We start from the raw sequence: 21,237 nt of genomic DNA, 5'->3' as shown, positions 1-21,237 counted from the left end.
AGAATTTATTAATAAGATTAATACAATAAGTATGGCAGAAAGCTATTCATTCCCAAGAATAATTAATAAGATTGAGGAAACATTCAAACTTCAATTTATTTAATTAATTTATTTTAAAATCAAATTACTTGTTATATTTTAAATTAATCTAGTTTTAATATTGGAACATTTCACATTTATTTTTAAAATCGAATTACAAGTTGTATATTCAAATTCAAATTAATAAAAATTATAATTTAAACTATATACATATAATTAATACTCTACCGGATCGTCCTTGCTATCAACTGTATTTACAACATCTTTAGTCTGATTTTCTTCTTGGACCACATCATTAGTATCTGTATAGTCGTCTGCAGCATTTTCCACTGTCTCCACTGCGCTATTCTCTCCTTGATCTTCAACTTTGTCGGAAGGTTCTTCAAATTTAACTTCTGGTTGTTCAGTTTCCACTTTTATGTCCCCTGGACTTTCTTCAGTTTCTTCTTTATTATGTTGGTCTTCTTCTTCATTAGATTTCTCTGCCATATCGATATCTTCAGCATTATTTTCATCCTCATTTGTCGAGATTCCATCTTGATGTATTGAAGAAGAAAGTGTTAACGCTAAATGGCGTTTCTGTACCGCTATAGTCTCCAACATCGGTTGAGATAATCTAGCTGGAAGATAATATAAAGGAGGTTCAGTAGTAGTGCAGAGAAAATTGGCCAGATTCCTCTTTTGATTCTTCCAGCATTCTTTCTATTGAATCAAAAATGTTATTAGATAGTTTTTGGAGCATTATAATCGATAAATAAATATTACGATCTCTACCAAATCATTTATTCTTTTTTCTTCGGCCTCTCTTTTTTCTCTTGCAATCTTTTCTTTTCGTTCTTGCTCTTCTCTTTTCATTTTTTCAACCAATTCTTCATGATCTTTTTTTAACTTCTCTTGAAGCTTTTGGTCAATTTGCTCACGTTTGATTTCCTAAATTAAGAAAAAATAAATTAGTAAAAAACAAAATAAAGGTAAATTCCCGTAAATTGTACGTAAACCTGAACTAACATACAGCTTCAGTTTTATTTTGACTTTCATTTTTAAACTTAGTTAAAGTGCCTAGTAGCATTCCAAATATTCTCTGGCTTCGCTTCTTAACTTCATTGTTAGTCATATCCAATCGAGGTCTTTTTGCCTAAATTTTTTTATAATATATAAATAAGAAAAAAAATTTTTTGACTATACATTGGTTAAAAGAAATTTTCACGTCAATTACCTCCTCCGTATTATGTCTAGAGATTTCACTACTAGCACGCCGCTTCGGCAAGGCATCACTACGACTAGAACGTTTAGCAGTAGACGTAGAAGGGATTACAATGCTCGAAGTTACTACAGTTTGACTAATAGATATAAAAAGATAATTAGCTTTCTTTCAAAACAGATCAGATAGGTAAAACCTTCGAAAATAAGTAAATACCTTGGAACTACATCAGCATTCTTATCGAGTTCAGAGATGTCTGTTGCCATACCTAATGATTAGTATACGCGTTGAGTAAAAGCTAGCAAAAAAAAGAATAAAAGGTCTATTAGAAAGCGTCAAGTGAGTGCAGTTCAAAAAGTACAGTTCAAAAAAGACAAGGCTTTATCGCTCCCTAATGCACTATAAATTTTACATCACGTGATATTACGTGATTTAATACGTAGCAAATACAATTCTCTATTGTATAAAATGTCAACCGAAAATATAGTTAATATAGCCCAAAGAGCACGTATTGCTGCCAATAAACTTCAATATGTGACTACTCAAGATAAGAGTGTTGCACTTAATAAAATTATAAGTGTTCTTGCTGATAAGAAACAAGAAATCTTCAAGGCGAATAGAACTGATAAAGAGGTTTGAAACAAAAATTATTTGAATTTAATCAAATTTGGAAACATCCTATTAATTTTGTCAGTTGAAATAATTAAAGAATGCTGAGATATTGGTAAATGCTGGGACATTATCTGCTTCATTGTTTAAGCGATTGGACCTTGAAAAGGGAGATAAATTTGACACCATGCTTAAAGGAGTATCTGACATCGATCAATTACCAGATCCTACTGGTCAAATTACTTATTCATGTAAACTTGATGAAGGTTTAGAACTTTATCGTGTTACCTGTCCTGTTGGGGTTTTGTTAGTGATTTTTGAAGCAAGGCCTGAGGTGGTTGTCAATATTTCCTCGTTAGCTATAAAATCTGGTAATTTTATCGTTAGGCGTTGAAGCAGTTTAATTATATTAAGTAATAGAAAATTAACTAATTTATAATAATTGTTTTAAGGCAATGCTGTAATTTTGAAAGGAGGAAAAGAATCTATCCTTTCTTTGGCAGCACTATCGACGGCTATTCAATCTGCTTTAGCTGATACTGTGATTCCACCAGATGCTATCCAACTTGTTGAAACTCGTGAAGAAATCAAAGCTTTATTAGAATTGGATAAATATATTGATCTAGTTGTTCCACGTGGAAGTAATAGTTTGGTGAAATATATTCAGAGTAATACAAGGTATTTTGGATCTTGGACAAGAATAATTTTGAAATAGGATATTTAAATCAAGATTTGGCCTTTTTTTTTTAAGGATACCCGTTTTGGGACATGCCGATGGTTTATGCTCAGTGTATGTTGACAAAGACGCTGATATCGATAAAGCTGTTCGAGTTGTTGTTGATTCAAAAGTATATATTTTGAATTCTTTAAAATTTAGTTCCTTTACAAACCTCAGTAACATATTTTCAGATCAATTATCCTGCAGCATGTAATGCAGCCGAGACACTTCTCGTAAATCGCTCGATTCTATCAACACATCTTATACCTATTACTACTGCATTACAAAAAGCAAACGTTAAATTACATCTTGACTCTGAATCTCTTTCTCATCTTCCTTCTATAGACAGTTCGTTAATCAAAGAATGTGTGGCAGAAGATTTCGATACCGAATTTTTGGATTTAGAAATTGCAGTTAAAGTTGTTGGTGACGTGGAAGAAGCAATTCAACATATAAATTCACATGGTAGCAAACACACAGATGCTATTGTCACGGAAAACGAACAAGTCGCAAAGAGATTCATGCAGGGTGTTGATGCTGCAGGAGTATATTGGAATGCGAGCACCAGATTTGCTGATGGCTTTCGATATGGATTTGGAGCTGAAGTTGGAGTAAGTAAATAAATTTGTAATCATTATTTTAGATATAAATGATGTTTTGTTAATATATATATAAAATTCAGGTGAGTACTAATAAAACTCACGCACGAGGTCCGGTAGGTCTCGAAGGGTTAGTTATATATAAGTATAAACTTTATGGTAATGGACATATCGTTGAAGAATTTGGTGAAGGTTCTGGAAAAAAGAAATACTTACATGAAAAAATTGATGTAACTGAAAAGATTGTATAATAATGTTTTGTGAGTATTAAATTGATTAGATATTTTAGTTAAATAATGACCATCATCACGGAAGTTATATTAGCGATCACGAGGGTTAATTGCATGTTAACCGAATTAGTGAATGGATTTAAAAACTGCAACACAAATTGACTTTATTTATTTTGAATTGTAATGATTTTGAATTGTAATGTTATTCAAATAATTGATTTGCTCTGCATCATCCTGCGAAATATATTATTCAAATTGCTTTCTTTCCCTCAGACTTGATTTATTAATACTATCAAATGAATTAGAGCCAATAGAAGCCTTAATTTTGATTGCTGTAGTTCTTTGGTTCATATTTTGATGAGACTTAAGATCTGCTGCTAATGTATTATTATATACCCATACAAAATCATATGGTTGGACGGCGTGAAATTCTCCCATTAAAAAATCCCAAATCTGCTAGATTCAATTACATGTAGCATTCATGTAATAATAAAAACAATGCAATACTACTTTTTTTTTTTAAAAAAAAGAGCAATTTTGAAATATTTTCGTAAAATTTGGAAAATTAACGAAAGTTAGGTGTTTAATATTAAATTTATTATACTATACTTTAATGAAACAATTTTCTGTTACACAGCCTGATAGAAAAAAAATGTCCGCATTGTGAGTTATTCAAACGTGACACAAACTTGTTATAGATCTAACACAGTGTAGATCTTTGACCGATTTCGTGACTAAAAATACCACTAGGCATTTCTCCGTTTCTTCCTGTGATGAATTCTTCATATCTATATTTATGAATATAGGAATAAATTTATGTTATAAATTATATGTATATATATATTTTTTTTAAAAAAAAAACTTTTCTTTACATATTAGATAATCTTGCACGTTCCTCAGGTGTAGTTGAAGGTCGCGTTATTTCTAAAGATGCTCGCATATGTTCATTCGTTATAATTGCCTATAATTTAAATATTAAAAATTAACATCATCAACAATAGAAAATATATGCAAACTTCATAACTTACTGTTCGCTTCTTCTTTATATCATCTTCCCCTTCTTTTTCAACTGTAATGGTTTTCTTGGTTACAAGCCCTTTCTTAATTAGTGCTAACTTTATAAAACAAGGTTATGTTAATATTTTTAATTAATGTTAAAATACTGGTTTATCTTTTCTTCTTACCCTTTGTGATATTTGGCCCTTTTCTGCGGCTGTTAGTAAAGTAACTGTATTTGCTGATTTTGCATTAAGAGAAATGAATTGCATATCATTTCCATCAGAATTTGATTTGTATTTTTCTAATGACTTTTCAGTATCGATAGCCTCGTGAATGGCTTTAAGATGTGCATTGTATAATAATGCTTGTAAATCTGCGCCAGAATACCCTTCACACTTTTCGGCATAATAACTCAAGTCAATATCTTCATTTAATTCCATCTTTCTTGACAAAGCTTTCAATATCTTTATAAAAAAAATATTTATATATTAAAAGATGAATATATATATATTAATCAATAAAACCGAAATAATAACAGACCTCGATTCTTTCTTGAAATGTCGGAATATTACACAGTAATGACTTATCAAGACGGCCTGGTCTTAATAACGCAGGATCGATGAGATCTGGACGACTAGTGAATAAATTTATTATTTTACCATCAATAGTATTATAATCACAATAAATTAGATTGCTTATGTTACCTTGTAGCTGCAAGAACATAAACTCCATCAAGTCCTTCAGCTCCATCCATCTGAGTCAACATTTGATTAACTACTCTATCTGTTACTCCAGTACTATCATGACCTCTAAGAATAATTTCAATATATTAGTAGTTGTAGAAAAAATTGTATCAAAATGAAATTAGCTAACCTTTTAGGTGCAATAGAATCAAATTCATCAAAGAACAAAACACATGGTTTTGCTGCTTGCGCACGCTCAAATAAGTCACGTACCTACAATTAATTATGAATTTAACTAACTTATTAATAAAATGGATTAGATTTTTATAAGTACCACTTAAATACTTGCTGATTTTTCACTAGCACCAATATATTTGTTCAATAATTCTGGGCCCTTAACACTAATAAAGTTAAGACCACATTCTTTTGCAACTGCTGAAGCAAGCAAAGTCTTTCCACAACCTGGAAACCCATATAAAAGTAATCTGTAAAATAGAAATAAAAAAATAATGTTTAATCATGTAAATATTTTTTCTTAATAATATTTACTTTTTAATATCTATGTAACGTTACCCAGATCGCAATCTTAAAGGACAATTTGCAAAAATTGAAGCATATTTGGTGGGCCATTCCAAAGTTTCTAACAAAACTTTTTTCGTTTCTTCCAAACCTAATTAAAGCTTAAATAAATAAAAATCTTATATAACATCACTAATTTTTTATAAACTTACCTCCTATATCAGTCCAACTAACTTCTGAAGTATGTAATTTTACTCCTCGTAAAGAAAAAGGAACAAATCCTTCCTGAGCTTTGTGAAAATCTTCTCTTGTGAGCAATAATTGAGACTCATTATTTAATTGTCTAGCTGCCCCTTCATGTATAGTACGTTCTACAAGTACTTTAAGATCTGCAGCAAAATATCCCTCACATTCGCTTGCTACTGATAATAAATCAAGATGAGATATACTATTTTGTGCAAGAATAGGACCAGAAGCCATTATTGCTTCAAGAATCTGATGAAATATTAATAATATTAATAAACAATTACAAATTCTATAAAATCAGTAATTCAAATGTTTACCTCACGTCTTTCTGCCTTTGTCGGTGGGTCCAGTTGAGCAATCTCACTAAATAAATGACTTGTAATAAGAAATGAGTGAATCGAAGATTGTTGTTGTGCAGTTGCAAAAATTGTTATCCTATGCCTTTCACACATTTTTGTAGCAATATGAAAGAAACATTCAGAAAGCTGGCGAAATCTGAATGAATCTATATGCTAAAATAAATTAAATAATTTTTTAAGCGATTAAATAATTTTATAGATAACTAATAATGCAAAATGTATACATACTTCTACTTCAGCTGGAATTAATCTGTCAAGATCATCAAAAAAAATTATACTAGGAGCATGCCATGCAGCATCATCAAACAACTGTTGTAACTTATCTCTTACAGATGATATACGTTCTTCTGTTAACTCAGTACATCTTACAACTAAACAATCTAGTAAATAATCATGATATTAATTAAAATAATGATAATAATAAAAATAATTGATATTACAAGTTCTGAACAATTTACAAGCTAAAGTCTGTAAATCCCGTCCCAGATTATATGTGATTGTTTTAGCTATACTAGTTTTACCAGATCCATGTCCACCACATAATAGTAAACCTCCCATGCCTATAATAATAATATTATTATTAACGATATTTTATTTAAAAACGAAAAATATTCATAAAGTTTTACCTGGAACACGTAATGCATTTCGTAATGGGACTTTTCCAAGACAAGATCGCAAATAACCCTCTAACTGTTGTATAAGATTTGAGACACCAGCAAGTTTTGGGAGATGATCCTGTATAGACCTAAATAAACACTAAATTGTATTAAATACATTTTATGTATAAATATCCACATGTATCATTTGACTTACTGTTTCAAAGGTCTATTGTCTGGGGGAATTGGGATATTATCACCAACTTCTATCTTTGTGTTTTGTAATTTCTTTTTCGTCAAAATTGTAAACATTTCAGGAAAATCAAATTTTCCATGACGTCCATCATTTTGATTGTTAACTGTTTTTACACCTAAGAATATTGTAATATTTAGGTTGCCATTAATTGAGGGTAAAGGTAATTTCATTCCATTTGTAAACACAACTTCAGAATTTTCCGATAATGTGTCAAAAAAAGCTAAAATTTATAAATACAATAAATTAATAAATTAGAATATGCTAAAAAAACAATTGGTACATAAATACAATACCTTTAAAAGAATTAATTAAAACATTTGAAAATGCTGATTTATCTGCAGGTAAACTAAAAAGCATTTTAAATTAGTCTAAGAAAATACACAAAAGTGAAAATATATTTATTATTGTACCTGCCAGAATGATTAGGTTTTAAGGAATTAACTTGAAATGGACTTATATTTCTTATTATAATATTAGATAAAGCAACAGGATTTGTCTGTGAAGGTGCTAGTCTAAGAAAAATCGTTCCCAAATTAATATTTATAATTTTAGTTAAACGAAATAATAAAATGAATTTACCTGATGATATCAAAATTTGTAACATCTAAGCAATCTCTAATTGACTCACATAAAACCACATGTCCCGGAACCACATCAAAATTTTCCACAACTTTAACATAAATAATATTCTGTGAATAACTTTTATTGTCTATGTCAGATTTATCTTCACCTTCCTTATTGTGTGGTATTTCTTTGTTATTATGAAGTAGTTGCTGGGGCTGCACTTTAGAAAGACGCACAACTCTGTTGTCTGAAAGTCTAATATTGACAAAATCTTTTGGATGAACATAAACTGAATAAAGTTCAATTGGACTTGATGGAAATATTCCAATATATTCTTTAGGTAATACTCTCAAGCAATATATTGGAGTTTTTAAAGCATTGCTAGCTGATATATCTTTATTTTCGGATGACTTAATTTCTGTCGGACGCGGCTTTGGTTTGACAAAGACTTCTGAATTCGCACATAATTTCGCAAACTGAAACTGAGTCTTTGGATTAATTTCCACTATAATATAGACATCAGTTAAAAATAACATTTTATTTAAAGATATAATAATATTATAAAAATTCAAACCAATTCTGAGTCTTGTAAGGTTTGAATTAATCCACAATGTGACAATTTGATTAATATACACGACGCGTAATTGTTGGACGATATAATCTTCTAGATAATTTGCTCTACGATCCTGAAATTTAGATTAAATAAGAGAATTATTTAAACAATTAAATAACAGACAGATAAAGTATTACTAACCATTATTTCCCAATCTTCGATATTAAAAGGTTCGACATGCACCGAATTAGCCTCTGGGCAATTTTCACAAATTTTCATAGATACCTTTAAAAAACGAATTGATTTTAAATTTAAAGTAAATAAACAATTATCAAGATAAAATCAATTACCTTTTGACCATCATGTAAACCAATGGCAGTTCCAAATTGTGGATCTATCTCAATTATGTCAATTGTGCCCGATTGTTTAGAGTGGTTTCCTGACCAGCCGACATAAGATTTTCGTGAACTTTTAGATTCCTGCCAAGATAACTCTATAACAACATTTTGTGGTAACTTGTTCAAGCAGTCATTTATTAGCAAAATAAAATAAATATCAATAAATTCAAAAATTTTAAAATACCTGATTTTGTTCATAAAAAAAATTTGAAAAGACAAGTGGCAAATTTATGAAACAATCATTAGAAGAAACGAAAGAAATAATTAACTGAGCCATTTTGAGTATTTTTCCAGACTTAATACTCAGCAGACACTTGCGCTCTGAGAATACAAGTGAAGTTTTGCTAACCAGGCCAGCTGCTTACCATAATAATATTTTGTTTGTTACCAAATTTAGAAGGTGATCAAAACCTGTCGGTACGACTAATTTTTGATAATCTGATATTTCTTTGCTAAACTATAATGCATGAGATACTGACTTTGCAGTTTGGGCATTTTGCAAACTTTGTTGGGACACATTTTTGGAATTCTCAGGTTTTTAGCATTTTTTAAAAGTCCATTACATTAGTTTTTTGAATATTAATATTACTTATATGTACAGGAGGCGTATTTTACTTATAATGAAAGTTTAAATGCTCCTAAGTCGGAAATTGTACACGATACTCTATTTCGTGCTGGAGTTACTCCAAGGGTTTGTTCATTTGTACTGGTTAAATCTTGGCATTATTATATAATATTAATAATACAATTCCTATGTAAAAGGGTATTGAAACTTATACACCACGGTTATTGTTATATGATTTGAAGGGTTAGTAATAATAATACTGCTTTTCTGATTATTAAAGAAAACTAATCCATAGATATTTAGGTGGCTTTGGATCTCTAAAGAAAATTAATAAACTCTATGAAGAGTCCCCTGGAAAAAATGAATTGCACGAGTCTAATTGGTAAATAATTGTATTTCTGTACTTACAATTACAAACTCATAAAAAAATTTTTTTTATTAGGAATGGACGATCTGAAACTCATGCTCAGATGCCTTATTCAAAAAATATATATTTACAGCATTTAGAAAATGAGGTATTTATTTTATAAAATTTGAATCATTTCTTACATTTGTCAATATTTTCTTTCTTTATCAAACAAATTAGGAGGAATTAGTTTCTACCGAGGAAACAGAAAATAAGATGAAAATAGAAACAGAAGATTTTAAGTTAGACGAGACAGTTCAATTTTGGTCTGATTTTAATAGGATGTATTATCACCCAAAGAGTGTCAATACTATGATGCAATATCAATTTGAAGATGAATTTATGCCTTTTGATATTTTTTCATATGGAAAGAATGCATTTTTGGCGCATGAAAAGGTAATTAATAGGCCAATACTTACTTTAAAGCAAAACACAATTTAAAATTAATTAAATACTCAATATTAGGAATTAGATTCTTTTGATGAAAATTTTAGGTTTTTTGTTGAAGAATGTGATGCGATTCAGGTATTTTGTTCTTGTAATTCTATTACTTAGAGGTTTCTTTTAATGTTTTTTGAAACTCCAATTATATGATTTAGGGTTTTCAAGTATATACTAGTATAATTGATGGATTTGGAGGTTTTGCATGTAGTTTTCTTGAACAACTACGTGATGAGTATCCGAAGACTGCTATTTGGAGCTTTGGAATTACCGAAAACAGAAGTTGGGCACCAAAAGGACATGTGAGTATATAAATACATTGAGATTATATACATGAAATTGAATATTATTGATTAATAAATATTTTTTATTTAGAATTCATATTATAAACAAATATTAAATATTGCTCTCAGTACCACACAACTGACAGAATTTTCTTCTCTATTCAATCCCATAAATACACCTGCTGCAAATCAACCTAATTTTAACTCATTTTATCATCCAAACGTATGTAAATAATTAATTATTTGTATATGCTAATTTTCTTCTTTAATTTAATATATGTCTTACTTATTAGTTAAATTTACCATACCACACAAGCAGTATTGTTTCTGCAGCTATTGAAACAGCCACATTGCCTTTCAGGTAACGTATTTTTTGTGTTTTGTTTCAAGTTGTTAACAAATAGTTTTACTATTTATTTCTTAAAATTTAGATCACGTCACAATTTTACATCTATGTTTGACTTGATAACTCAACTTAATTGGCGTGGAAATACAAAGTTAGGATCACTTGGTTTAGCATTTCCTTTGCCTATTAGCAATTTTGGTGAAGTAGATGTCAATAAGCTGCTGCCTACGGAGAATAATAATGTTATACAAGATTTATCAATGACTTTAAATGGAAAACAAGTATGATAGAATTTAATATTTTATATTTTAATAAATATAATCTAATTAAATATTTTACTTGTGCTTACAGAATGCAACAACAATATATGGACAATCCGTTGTAGTTAGAGGACTACCTAATCAATTTGAACCTTTGGCAGGACAAAACCCAAAGAACGCGTCCCAGATTGCTGCAGAAATTTTTCAGCGTTATGAGTCTTTAAATAGTGGAAGTTCATCTTTTTTTTCGACTAACGTTACTTATCCTATTCCAAATTCATTTCCTAAAATTTTCAGATATTTAAATTCTAATGGACATGTTGATATGTCAGTTCCGAATGATAAAATGCTATCGGTTCATTCAGTTCCTACACTTTCACATCTTACTATCTCCACTAAATCTTATAACTTTCTACATCAACTTGCGAACATACTTCAAAATTTAAATCTTAATCTTCATCCTGAATATGAAGAAGGAGATAAAGGGTTAACATGTGATGAGTTTTTGGAAACGAGAGAAACGTTATGGGATCTCTGCGAGGCATTTGAGGAGAATAGTTCCTCATTGCATTAATTACAAGAATTACCAAATTCAAGTTGTTAGAAAATTTGTATTATTCATAAGACGTAAATAAAAGTATCTATTTAAAAGTAAAATATTAATTTTATTAATTTTATAAACTTTTTGTTATTAATATGATTATTAGTATTAACTATTAATGTTTTTATGATAATCAGCACAAGGTAATTACTATGTACAAGACAATGCAAATTAAGAAATGCAACCATGACAATTAATTAAACTAAATTATTAACGAGGTTTAGTGATTAAAAGAAATTTCCGAAGATGGAAGTGGTTTCCCGTCTCTTTGCAACTTTCATAGTAAATCCGCTATGACGAATAAATTCAGATACATAAGAATCAAAATCTTTAGTTAGATGCTTTTGCATTGGAGGTTTGGAAGTAAAAGTAGAATTTTCCTGATTTAAATCATCAATATCGGAATCTCCGGAAGTTGAAGTTGAGCATGATGATGACATGGGAGGTATGAACGTATCTTCTAATTGTAGAACCAGATTATCTGTAATCTTTGGTGATTCTACGATGACTTTTTGTGACAAACTTGTAAACGTATCATTTTCCTTAGTTGTTTCTAATCTAGCAAATGCTTGAGTGGAGTGTTTTGAGCGAGCCTTATTTGATGTTGCCAAGTTACTTGCAGCAAATGAAAAATAATCCTCATCTTCATTATCATGCCATTTTTCATATCTATTTATTTCATTCGGTGACGGTGGAAGACAAATTCCATGCGGTTTCATTTTGCATAATTTAAAATTTTCTTGTTCTTTGGATTCGATAAAAGGTGGAGGCGGTGTAGATAAAAACATCGAGCCCATCATGCTAAGACGTTTGTTATTAACAACATTCGAGACAGACTTTTGAGACATACTGACTAAAAAAAAAAAATTTAGAATTATAAAATTTATTTTAAAAGGAAAAGGAAGAAACGAAATAATTTTACTTGGGTTTGATTTTGATATTTATTATATTTCATTAATAATGTACAATACAACTTATTATTCCCTTTTTATCCCAACTAGAATATTTTAAGTTCCACGTTTTGTTTTGTACTTATTAATATTATACATATTTTTAATTGAATAATCAGGTGTTACGTTTCGTTTGTGCGCAGAACTTGACAAATCGGAACGGGATAAAAATTACCCTCATACAGCCCATAAATGATCGGCACCTTTTTGCCGATCTAAAAAAAGAATAAAAATAATAAAATTAAAATAAACCATGATATATATAACAAGGAAAAAACAAAAAAAATTTTTATTAATCAGAAAATATTTTTCTAGCGATTTTTTGTTTTTTATCCTCATTTTTTTTTGTCTTCAGACAGCCAAAGGAATAAAAATTCATCATATGAATATATAACTTCTTTAGTAAAAAAAAAATTTACTTACCGTAAAAAAAAATAATGCTGAAAATTTTTTTTTACGGATTTTTAGGTCATTTTATATCTAAGATTTCCACAGTGATTGGTTCACTTTCACCTGTGCTCATCTATTGATCACATGTCTTTAGTGGGTTCAATGTAATAATCATTGTGTCATACTATCATTTGGACTTTTTTTTAATTGAGTAACACGATTTTTCATATAATAATATAATTAGTTTTCGCGTGGAAAAAATCCCAGAATAGTTGATAAGCTTGCGACTTATAAAAAAAAATCCATTTAAAGAAATTGAGAGTAAAACGCGTTTAAGTGTTCAACCAAAATATTATTCTATTACGAAATGAGTGACTTTGCCAATGAATAGTAAGTAAAATTTATTTTTTTTGAACGCGTCATATATTATATAATTAATTCTATTATTACCTTGTTACCATTACTTATTAGCGAGCGACAGCGTCAAGAAAACATTCGTCGAAATGAGGAAATCCTTCAGCAACTCAATATACCAGATATTGTCAGATCCTTTAAGAAACCCAAGCCAAAGCCAAGGCCACCAAAAGTTAAAACTCAGCCTATACGGCATTCTTTACGCTTACGTGGTGTTAAACCAGATTCGTCAGAAGGTAAAAGGCGAGTCGAAGAAGACATTGTAAAAAAAGAAAAAAGAGCTCGTCTAGAAGGCATCCTAGCCTTGCACGCGATTCGTGCCAATAGAACATCAGTTGATGATACTAATCAATTCATAGGCATTCTATCTGATTTATCAATGGCCAAGGATTCTAGAAAGGATTATGAAGTTGATAAAGTTCAAACGAATGATGTTAACTTCGATTCAGTTCCAGGCGGCAAAGAGGGTTTGAAAGCAGTACGATGGAGATGTCGATCACTTAATCTTAAAACGACCGAAGATTGGTCATCCGTTAAAGTAACCCCTGAAAGAATATATTGTATATCCGTACACCCCTCGAAAGATAAGATATTAGTATCTGCGGGAGACAAACAAGGTTCTTTAGGTTTCTGGGATGTTAATGAGATAAATGTGAATGAATATGGGAACGGAGAATGCCAAACTTTCATGTTCGACGCACATACAAAAACCATAACGTGTTCTCAATATTCTCCTACGGATTCAAATTTGCTCTTTACATCTTCGTATGATGGTTCAATTCGCTATCTCGACCTTAATCAAGCTAAGTCTATAGAAACTTTCGTTAGTAATGAGTATACTTATACTCATTTTGATATGGACTCAACTGGGCAAATAATTTACTTTTCAACAAATGAAGGAACTGTTGGAGTCAAAGATATTCGTCAGCCTATAACCGTTTTTAACGGTTACGATCTTCATGATAAGAAAGTCGGATGTATTTCTTTGAATCCAATACGTCCAGAATTAATGGTCACTGCTTCATTGGATAGGACGATGTGTCTTTGGGATATCCGTAAACTGGGCTCAGATTGTAAAGTTCAAGAATTCACATTCACTAAATCAGTAACTAGCGCATACTGGAGTCCCACAGGGGACAAAGTTGTTTCAACCAGCTATGATGACTTGATGCGAGTATTCTATTATAATGAAGAAAGAAAGTTAAAAGAACGTATACAGATCCCAAATAACAATCAAGTAGGAAGGTAAGTGCAAATTCATATGATTTATTTTACTTACGCAAATAATTACCATTATTATAACGTGCATAAATATCTTTACTTTCAAGGTGGGTGACAATGTTTCGAGCGACCTGGAATCCAAACCCAAACTTGCATCCTCATTTTATCGTTGGGAATATGAAAAGATCGGCAGACATATATTCGGCAGTTACTGGAGAATTAATTGGGAATATGCGTGATGAGAATCTGTCTGCTATACCAGGTAAAAAAAAAAAGAATCGAAAGTTATTCTGATAATTCCGGATTCAAGGAATATTTTATTTATATAATCTGCTTTCTTATTCAGCTGTAAATGCTTTTCACCCAAAACTAAACATAATTGTCAGTGGAAATGCTAGTGGTAGAATGGTTGTTTGGCGTAAGTATTAGTTGGGATTCTTTTGGTAATTTGAAATGTATTAAAATAATTTTTTTTATGTTCATAGAAGAGAAGCCAAAGGTGACTCCTATCGTTTTAGTATGAGTTTAACGAATATCTCGTTATATAATTATTAAGATGGATATTAATATTGGTAATGCTAATAGGACGCGAAATAATTGAGAATTTTGAATTACTGTATAAAGGTTTGAACATGGGTTATTTCATAATGATGCTTATTTTTTACTAATAAATATTGTGTGGGTATGAAGAGATTTTTATTCTCATTATTTCATAAGCATTGCACGAATATGTACATAATAACGTGTATATAACATAGCTGTTAAATTTCTTTAATATAAACTATTGTTTCACATTGTTATTAAATTAAAAAAAAAATAATTACTAAATCCCGCGTCATTATCATATAAAATTATATTACTTTATAGAACTAAATTAAATTAATTATAAAAGAAATATTAGACGTTGTTGATTGATCTCTCTAACCACCCTTAGAATTTCATCATTATTGAATACCTATGACCTATCTCACATGTGGTTTTTCTTTCTGTATCACCATGTATCACCCCTGAGGTAACTGTTTACTATTTCTATCTTTATTATAAAAGTGATTGTACAGTAACAGTACCTGGAGTGATAATCCGTACATTATTATTCCTTACATGACGAGAGTCACGAACCTCGGTTATGATCTTTTGATCTTGAACTTTGTACGTACTGACGGTTATGAGATTTTTTGTAACGGAAAAGTTATATACGGTTAAATTGCACGCACGCCCCCCCTCAAATAGTTTTTAATCTTTTATAATTTTTTTGTATAATATGAGCATTGAAAAGAAGACGGAAATTTTTTTTTTTTTATTTGCACATTTTATACATTGATTTGGATCTAAACTGAAATAATGGTTAATATCAACCAATAAAAAAAAATAAAATAAAATAAATAAATATATTTCGAACGAGGGGTAATCTGCAACGGAATTACAACATGATGCAAAGGTGTCATGTGCTTGTGAAAAGGTACGAAACGTTTTTATTTTTATAGAATCCTGCAATTACAAATTTTTTTTTTTTTTTTGCTTTTTTTTTTGTGATACTCCTTAAGGATTATCCTTTTATATATATTTCTGCAATTTGAGCCATTTACATTATCAATTTATCAATATCATTGCGACAAAATTATCGTGAAAGCAATTCTCATAAAAAATTATACAGTGAATCGTAAATGTACCAGCGTTTCTTTTTTGTTTATATTACATATATCTTTTCGTGAAAAAAAAAGAGAGAAAAAAAAATAATTAAAAACAATTGTCAGAGAATCATTATTTTTAATAGTGTATTACAAATTATTCACCTAACTATTCCTCGTTCGTCTCTATCATAAAAAAACCAACGTCATATACATTTATCATAGAGACTCTGTATCCCCAAACAAAAATAAATATTTGTACAGGTTTGTTTGTTTGATCAAACACAAGAAACTCGAAGACGTTATCAACTTGAGTATTTCCTTTAGTTGACAAACACTTACACTGAATACCAATATAAACAATACCGTTTGATTCTTCGGTCACAAGAAAAAGTATAAAAGACACGAAGTTTGTTAGAGAAGGGACATTTTATCTTTACATCAACAAATATATAGAAATATTAGACAAAATATTAAATTTTCTCACCTCTCCCTTACCTTTCCTATAAACTCGCGGCCCTTATAGCTCCCCTAGATTTACCTTACATACCGTTATATAGATTAGTTACATTCTAAAATAGAAATATGTCTTCTAATATAGTTAATTCACAACTTGGGCAAAGTTCACAAAATTCGAACCAAATGTCCATTAGTATGCCAACTCAATCCACAATTTCTGAAGAATCACCACAAAGTTACAGTTGTAGTGTGAGCAGTGGCAGTTCAACTATTTCAAATAATACACAACTGGAGATATCACAACAGCCACAGCAGCCACAGCCACAGCAAAAACCAGTAATTCAACCACCTCATTCACCTTCCCGCACAAAAAAGTTGGTGGACAAATTCGCTACGCTTTCCCCAAGAATCATGAAAAATAAATCTGATAGACAATTAATTGTAGAAACTGCCTATTGTAACCGAAATGCAAAAAAGGATAATACACAGGTAAATTTATATATTTTTTTATTTATATATATTTTTTATAAAATATTCTTTTTTTTTTTTTTTGAGTTAAAATAATTTTGAAGATAGGAATTGTTTAATTTTTTGGCATCAAAAACCAAAAATCAAGAATCACGTGCTTTTTTCAAAAAAAAAGGAAGTTAACTAATGTGTCGCCTTTTGAATAGTCTGAACAGCGGCCTAATAAAGCGGTAGAAACTGTGAAACATTCAAAAAAGAAAAAGCGTGCACCAATCAACATAACCGAAGGTGGGTATACTTTTAATAATTTCCGATTAACATTTTTGTTTTTTTGCCCACTGTTCAATAAAATATAATTTGCGTTACACAGGAATGTCACGAGCTGATATATTTGCTGCTAATGTTGCCAGCGCTGTAGATGCTGCTGAAGGTGAGCATGCAAGATGATGGTCTTATGATAATTTAACACATTTGTTTCCAATTATTTTAACGATATTTTTTTGTGATTAAAGATGCTGATGAAGAAGAAGATTATATATATAGCAACGATCACTCTCGCGCATCATCTGTGACGAGTTTATCTAGTGGACCGCCGCAATTACAGCCATTTTCATACCCACATATGCCATCTGATAATAATTATGGATATCCTTCTTATCACATGCCTCCTAATATGTACGGTGCGATTCCAAATTCACACCGCCCATACAGTAATTATTTACATCGTCCTCCGTTTTACGGTTATTACAATAACACATCTGGAACAGACAATGTAGCTCCAAACCAATTTAATCGAGGCGGTTCACAAAATGATTTTAATAACCACAATACTTATAAATCAAATGGAGTTATGCGATCCTCACTACCCGACATGTCTCAATATGTCTTTCAATATAAAAAGGGATACCCTAATTATGGATCTTCAAATTATCCTTATAATGCTTACAATGATTGGTATGCTGATGATGAAAGATTACCATTATTTGCACCAAATTATGAGACGCGCCAAAGGTAATTATAAAATAAGCGAGTTAAAATCATTGATAAAGTTCTCATTTTTTTTTTATTATTTTTAGACAATCATGCGTCCCGACAATGTCTTCTTTAACAGTAATCATCGTATTCCTTTTGGCATCCTCTTATTTATTATATTTTGCATCCACACGTCCATTAACGGATGTTAGTATTACTGGTATATCAGATATTCTTGCCGCCGATACAGAACTTATATTTAACATTCATGTAAAGGGCCGTAATTACGGCCTTTGGAATATTGAGATTGTAAGATCAGATCTTACCGTCTTTGCCACACCTATAAATAGTGTACCTGGTGGAATTCCTGGTGGACCAGGAAGTCACTGGGACGATGCCAAGGATAGTGAACCTATAAGTGAGGTTACACCTAGTGAACTAGGAAGTATATTACTTTTCGATGAACCCCTCGTATTTGCTGCTGGATTTAATAAAACAGGCGTAGTAAGTGAGCCGTCGGGACAAGTTAGATTGAGAAATCCTGGTGGCGAAGAAGGCCAAGAACGATGGTATGTGCAATTTATTATTTTATTTTAAATTTATTTTTAGCAGTTACTTACTTTTGTTTTTATGATTCGATAGGTCTTATATTGTAAGGCGACAATATGATTTAACTATACGTGGATTTTTTAAATATAGTTTACCGTTCTCAAAAGATCGTGTCGTTCGGGTGTGTTACGTAACAAGAGTAGATGGTGGCAGCGATTCAAGTGTTGGATCAGATGATGGCCATGACGATAAACTTATAAGTAATATAAGTAATATTGATAATGTCATAATGGGAGCATGTGGTGACTGGGAAAAAGAGCAAGATGAATGATTTATTTTCTCTCTTAAGGAAAAATTTATGTATATTATGAATTAATTATGGTAATAAGCTCATGTCTATATATAGTTTTTTTTCATATTAGATAAATTATACATCTTTTGCAAAAAGTTGTACAGTATTCTTATCTTTGTTTTTTTTGCAAGGATGTTAAAATATTAATTTTTGGTTAAAAGTGTATTTAAAAAAAATTTTATATACTATACTAGTCGTACAATTAATAAACATTTTTGATTGGTGTAAAGTTCACATTATAGAATTAAAATAACAACTTTTCTCTATTAATTTTTAAATGACGTAAAAATAATCATGTAACTACTTTTATATTTTGTAACTCAACGTGATCGTGATCGGCATATGTTTCAATTTCTCCGGCTTGTAAGTAGGTAATGACTCTCACATCAAAATAACGGGACAGAGACGGTTAGTTAACTTAGGAAAGCTATCAGGAAGGAGTTTCGCCCTAAGTTTGAAGACGTATCCCTAGCGACATTGAACTATGGAAGGTGGAACATTTCACCCAAAGAAGAAAATTATAAATTAACTGCCGTAAATACAAAAAATTCACGTTAGGATTAAGGAGGAGCTTGAGGGTGTCAAACTGTCTCCACTTTTGATTAGAAAACACTCTTACTCTACCTGACATATATCGTACAGCATCCGTCGAAACGAAAGAGGTCTGTTGCACTGCAAATGGTTGCAAGTTAAAAGTTTCGAAGTCTCGGTATAAGTTGTGAAAAGAACATTGTTAGTTTATATGATGAGAAGGATTGGCGATTGTAATCTGAACTCAAGGATTAAAGATAGACTTCTCAATCGTCGTAGACACATGTGAACATCGTTTCATTTTTTTTTTAGAATGTCGCATAACATGTCCAACGGAAGTTAATTATGGTGATTTGCAGTAAAACAGCCATTCTCATGGTTATTTCCTCAGATCAAGATATTGTTAAGAGACTAACAGCTGAATTTATTTCATCTTTATGGTGTTTGCTTCTTTTTATAATGGTGGTGTAAAGCAGTAAAGGTATGTCCGTATGTATGTTCAGGATACAAATTTATCTGTAAAGGGCCAGTGGATTTGGTTATCAAGGCTGGTGATTTGATTATTATTGTTACCGAGACTAAAAGGAGGATTTTAACTGGGGGAGTCACTAATATAATAATGAGCGAATAATTTTGACAAATTCATGTAAAATACTCAAGGAATTGGTTGAGCAAATCAAGTGGGTGACGGATGAATTTGAATCGAAAGGCATTAAAAAATAGACTACCATGTATTTTAAATATATTATTATACTGCAATAATAATTGGCCGGAAAAATAAATCAATTTATTTTCATTTGTAAATTGGCTAAATGCCTATGCATTGCTTACCTTATCACGTATTTTTTTTCCAAAAATAAATTGGCTTCTATAGCGTAGCACATGAAAATAAGAAAAATATTTAACATTCAATGAAAACAGATATAATAACATGGTGAATTAATATTAAATATTAAAAAAAAGATATACATGTATATGTGAAAATTAAATGAATCACAACGCTCATTCTTATAGTCATGATAGAAGAATCGATTAGTGTTCATCTCTGATCGATTCTGGTACACCTCTTTTCCTAAAAAATATTCCACCCTCTTTTACATACAGTACCTTTTTACCACAAATGCTACAATTATAATTTTATATTTATTTAATTGTTAAGGTCTAAAGAATACTTTTTTTAAAAAAATATTCTGCCAATTTTACATAAAATTTGCAAGAATTCATATATAAATCTTCAGAAAAATAATGACCTTTTTGGCCATATCTTTAAAGTAAAAAATTGAAAAAAAGGATAAACTTAGTGTTTATTTATACAAAAAAGTAACTCCGAAAAAATTCATTTTAGCAGTTATTTTATTATATATTTACGGTATTTATAATATATTATAATTATTATTTTTTTTTACAGTCATGCAAAATATATGCATTTTATGTTCATACTATTTTTATAATTTATATCATAAATATATTTTATATTAACTTGTAAATTCTACTATATTTTCAAATGATACAGATTTGATTATTTGTAATTTTAAAAATCTTATATATAAAAATGATATATTAAAACTGGTTAAAAATATGGTTTTAATAAGTTTGATTCTAAAATAACAAAAAATAAATATGAATATTATAAAAAATATAAAGAAAATTATAATTCAACTTAATTATTACAAACTTTAATTTTAATTTTTATAGTTAACTTTTGAAATACAAATTAAAATATTTTAAATTTTAAAAAATTATTTTGGAATTTTATAAGATTATTTTTAATGGAATTTCCAATAGTCACTTTATTACATGTTTATGTATAACTCTAACTAAACCTATTAGG

At 30.0% G+C, this 21,237-nt stretch overlaps 7 protein-coding genes across 7 annotated transcripts; 4 read left to right on the top strand and 3 right to left on the bottom strand.

Annotated features, from left to right (window-relative positions):
- Positions 1-140: 140 nt before the first annotated feature.
- OCT59_007150 (uncharacterized protein) lies at positions 141-1,606 on the bottom strand. Its single transcript, XM_025319059.2, has 5 exons — positions 1,457-1,606; positions 1,256-1,379; positions 1,052-1,174; positions 814-969; positions 141-741 (listed from the first exon to the last, which is right to left on the bottom strand). The coding sequence occupies exons 1-5, from the start codon at positions 1,504-1,506 to the stop codon at positions 256-258; spliced, it is 939 nt and encodes a 312-aa protein (XP_025174664.1). The 5' UTR covers positions 1,507-1,606; the 3' UTR covers positions 141-255.
- Positions 1,607-1,708: 102 nt separating this feature from the next.
- Positions 1,709-3,417, top strand: OCT59_007149 (uncharacterized protein; the record flags this gene model as incomplete). The annotated part of the gene is made up of 6 exons (XM_025319058.2): positions 1,709-1,873; positions 1,950-2,220; positions 2,302-2,527; positions 2,601-2,697; positions 2,759-3,178; positions 3,250-3,417. 6 exons carry the CDS (start codon positions 1,709-1,711, stop codon positions 3,415-3,417), a joined length of 1,347 nt encoding a protein of 448 aa, XP_025174663.1.
- A 539-nt stretch (positions 3,418-3,956) lies between these two features.
- OCT59_007148 (uncharacterized protein) lies at positions 3,957-8,846 on the bottom strand (the record flags this gene model as incomplete). Its single annotated transcript, XM_025319057.2, has 22 exons — positions 3,957-4,184; positions 4,269-4,357; positions 4,425-4,511; positions 4,581-4,859; positions 4,936-5,029; positions 5,100-5,204; positions 5,269-5,351; positions 5,428-5,563; positions 5,652-5,748; positions 5,810-6,092; positions 6,161-6,355; positions 6,431-6,582; positions 6,661-6,762; positions 6,829-6,947; positions 7,016-7,274; positions 7,348-7,400; positions 7,465-7,566; positions 7,634-8,123; positions 8,193-8,304; positions 8,373-8,456; positions 8,522-8,686; positions 8,754-8,846. 22 exons carry the CDS (start codon positions 8,844-8,846, stop codon positions 4,097-4,099), a joined length of 3,267 nt encoding a protein of 1,088 aa, XP_025174662.1. The 3' UTR covers positions 3,957-4,096.
- Positions 8,847-9,031: 185 nt separating this feature from the next.
- OCT59_007147 (uncharacterized protein) lies at positions 9,032-11,518 on the top strand (the record flags this gene model as incomplete). Its single annotated transcript, XM_025319056.2, has 12 exons — positions 9,032-9,103; positions 9,171-9,260; positions 9,332-9,377; positions 9,438-9,516; positions 9,577-9,649; positions 9,721-9,936; positions 10,006-10,065; positions 10,140-10,283; positions 10,357-10,488; positions 10,559-10,626; positions 10,697-10,892; positions 10,963-11,518. 12 exons carry the CDS (start codon positions 9,032-9,034, stop codon positions 11,443-11,445), a joined length of 1,659 nt encoding a protein of 552 aa, XP_025174661.1. The 3' UTR covers positions 11,446-11,518.
- On the bottom strand, positions 11,511-12,645 carry OCT59_007146 (uncharacterized protein). The gene has a single exon (XM_025319055.2). The coding sequence runs from the start codon at positions 12,318-12,320 to the stop codon at positions 11,700-11,702; it is 621 nt and encodes a 206-aa protein (XP_025174660.1). The 5' UTR covers positions 12,321-12,645; the 3' UTR covers positions 11,511-11,699.
- Positions 12,646-13,049: 404 nt separating this feature from the next.
- OCT59_007145 (uncharacterized protein) lies at positions 13,050-15,170 on the top strand. The gene is made up of 5 exons (XM_025311139.2): positions 13,050-13,202; positions 13,284-14,471; positions 14,555-14,709; positions 14,794-14,865; positions 14,933-15,170. Exons 1-5 carry the CDS (start codon positions 13,180-13,182, stop codon positions 14,968-14,970), a joined length of 1,476 nt encoding a protein of 491 aa, XP_025174659.1. The 5' UTR covers positions 13,050-13,179; the 3' UTR covers positions 14,971-15,170.
- Positions 15,171-16,660: 1,490 nt separating this feature from the next.
- On the top strand, positions 16,661-19,121 carry OCT59_007144 (uncharacterized protein; the record flags this gene model as incomplete). The annotated part of the gene is made up of 6 exons (XM_025326726.2): positions 16,661-17,023; positions 17,209-17,290; positions 17,373-17,432; positions 17,515-18,013; positions 18,079-18,543; positions 18,617-19,121. The coding sequence occupies 6 exons, from the start codon at positions 16,661-16,663 to the stop codon at positions 18,852-18,854; spliced, it is 1,707 nt and encodes a 568-aa protein (XP_025174658.1). The 3' UTR covers positions 18,855-19,121.
- Between the last annotated feature and the right edge of the window lie 2,116 nt (positions 19,122-21,237).

The sequence above is a fragment of the Rhizophagus irregularis genome, chromosome 15, assembly GCF_026210795.1.
Source record: "Rhizophagus irregularis chromosome 15, complete sequence".
NCBI lineage: Eukaryota > Fungi > Glomeromycota > Glomeromycetes > Glomerales > Glomeraceae > Rhizophagus > Rhizophagus irregularis.
This window is presented reverse-complemented; position numbering and strand designations above follow the sequence as displayed.

Coding starts and splice junctions, on each gene's coding strand:
- OCT59_007150 (XM_025319059.2), bottom strand. CDS start 1,506: ATGGCAACAGACATCTCTGAACTCGATAAGAATGCTGATGTAGTTCCA. Junction 1,380..1,456: donor AATGCTGATGTAGTTCCAAG/GTATTTACTTAT, acceptor TATATCTATTAG/TCAAACTGTAGTAACTTCGA. Junction 1,175..1,255: donor CTAGACATAATACGGAGGAG/GTAATTGACGTG, acceptor AAAAAAATTTAG/GCAAAAAGACCTCGATTGGA.
- OCT59_007146 (XM_025319055.2), bottom strand. CDS start 12,320: ATGTCTCAAAAGTCTGTCTCGAATGTTGTTAATAACAAACGTCTTAGC.
- OCT59_007145 (XM_025311139.2), top strand. CDS start 13,180: ATGAGTGACTTTGCCAATGAATA. Junction 13,203..13,283: donor AGTGACTTTGCCAATGAATA/GTAAGTAAAATT, acceptor ATTACTTATTAG/CGAGCGACAGCGTCAAGAAA. Junction 14,710..14,793: donor GAATCTGTCTGCTATACCAG/GTAAAAAAAAAA, acceptor TTTCTTATTCAG/CTGTAAATGCTTTTCACCCA.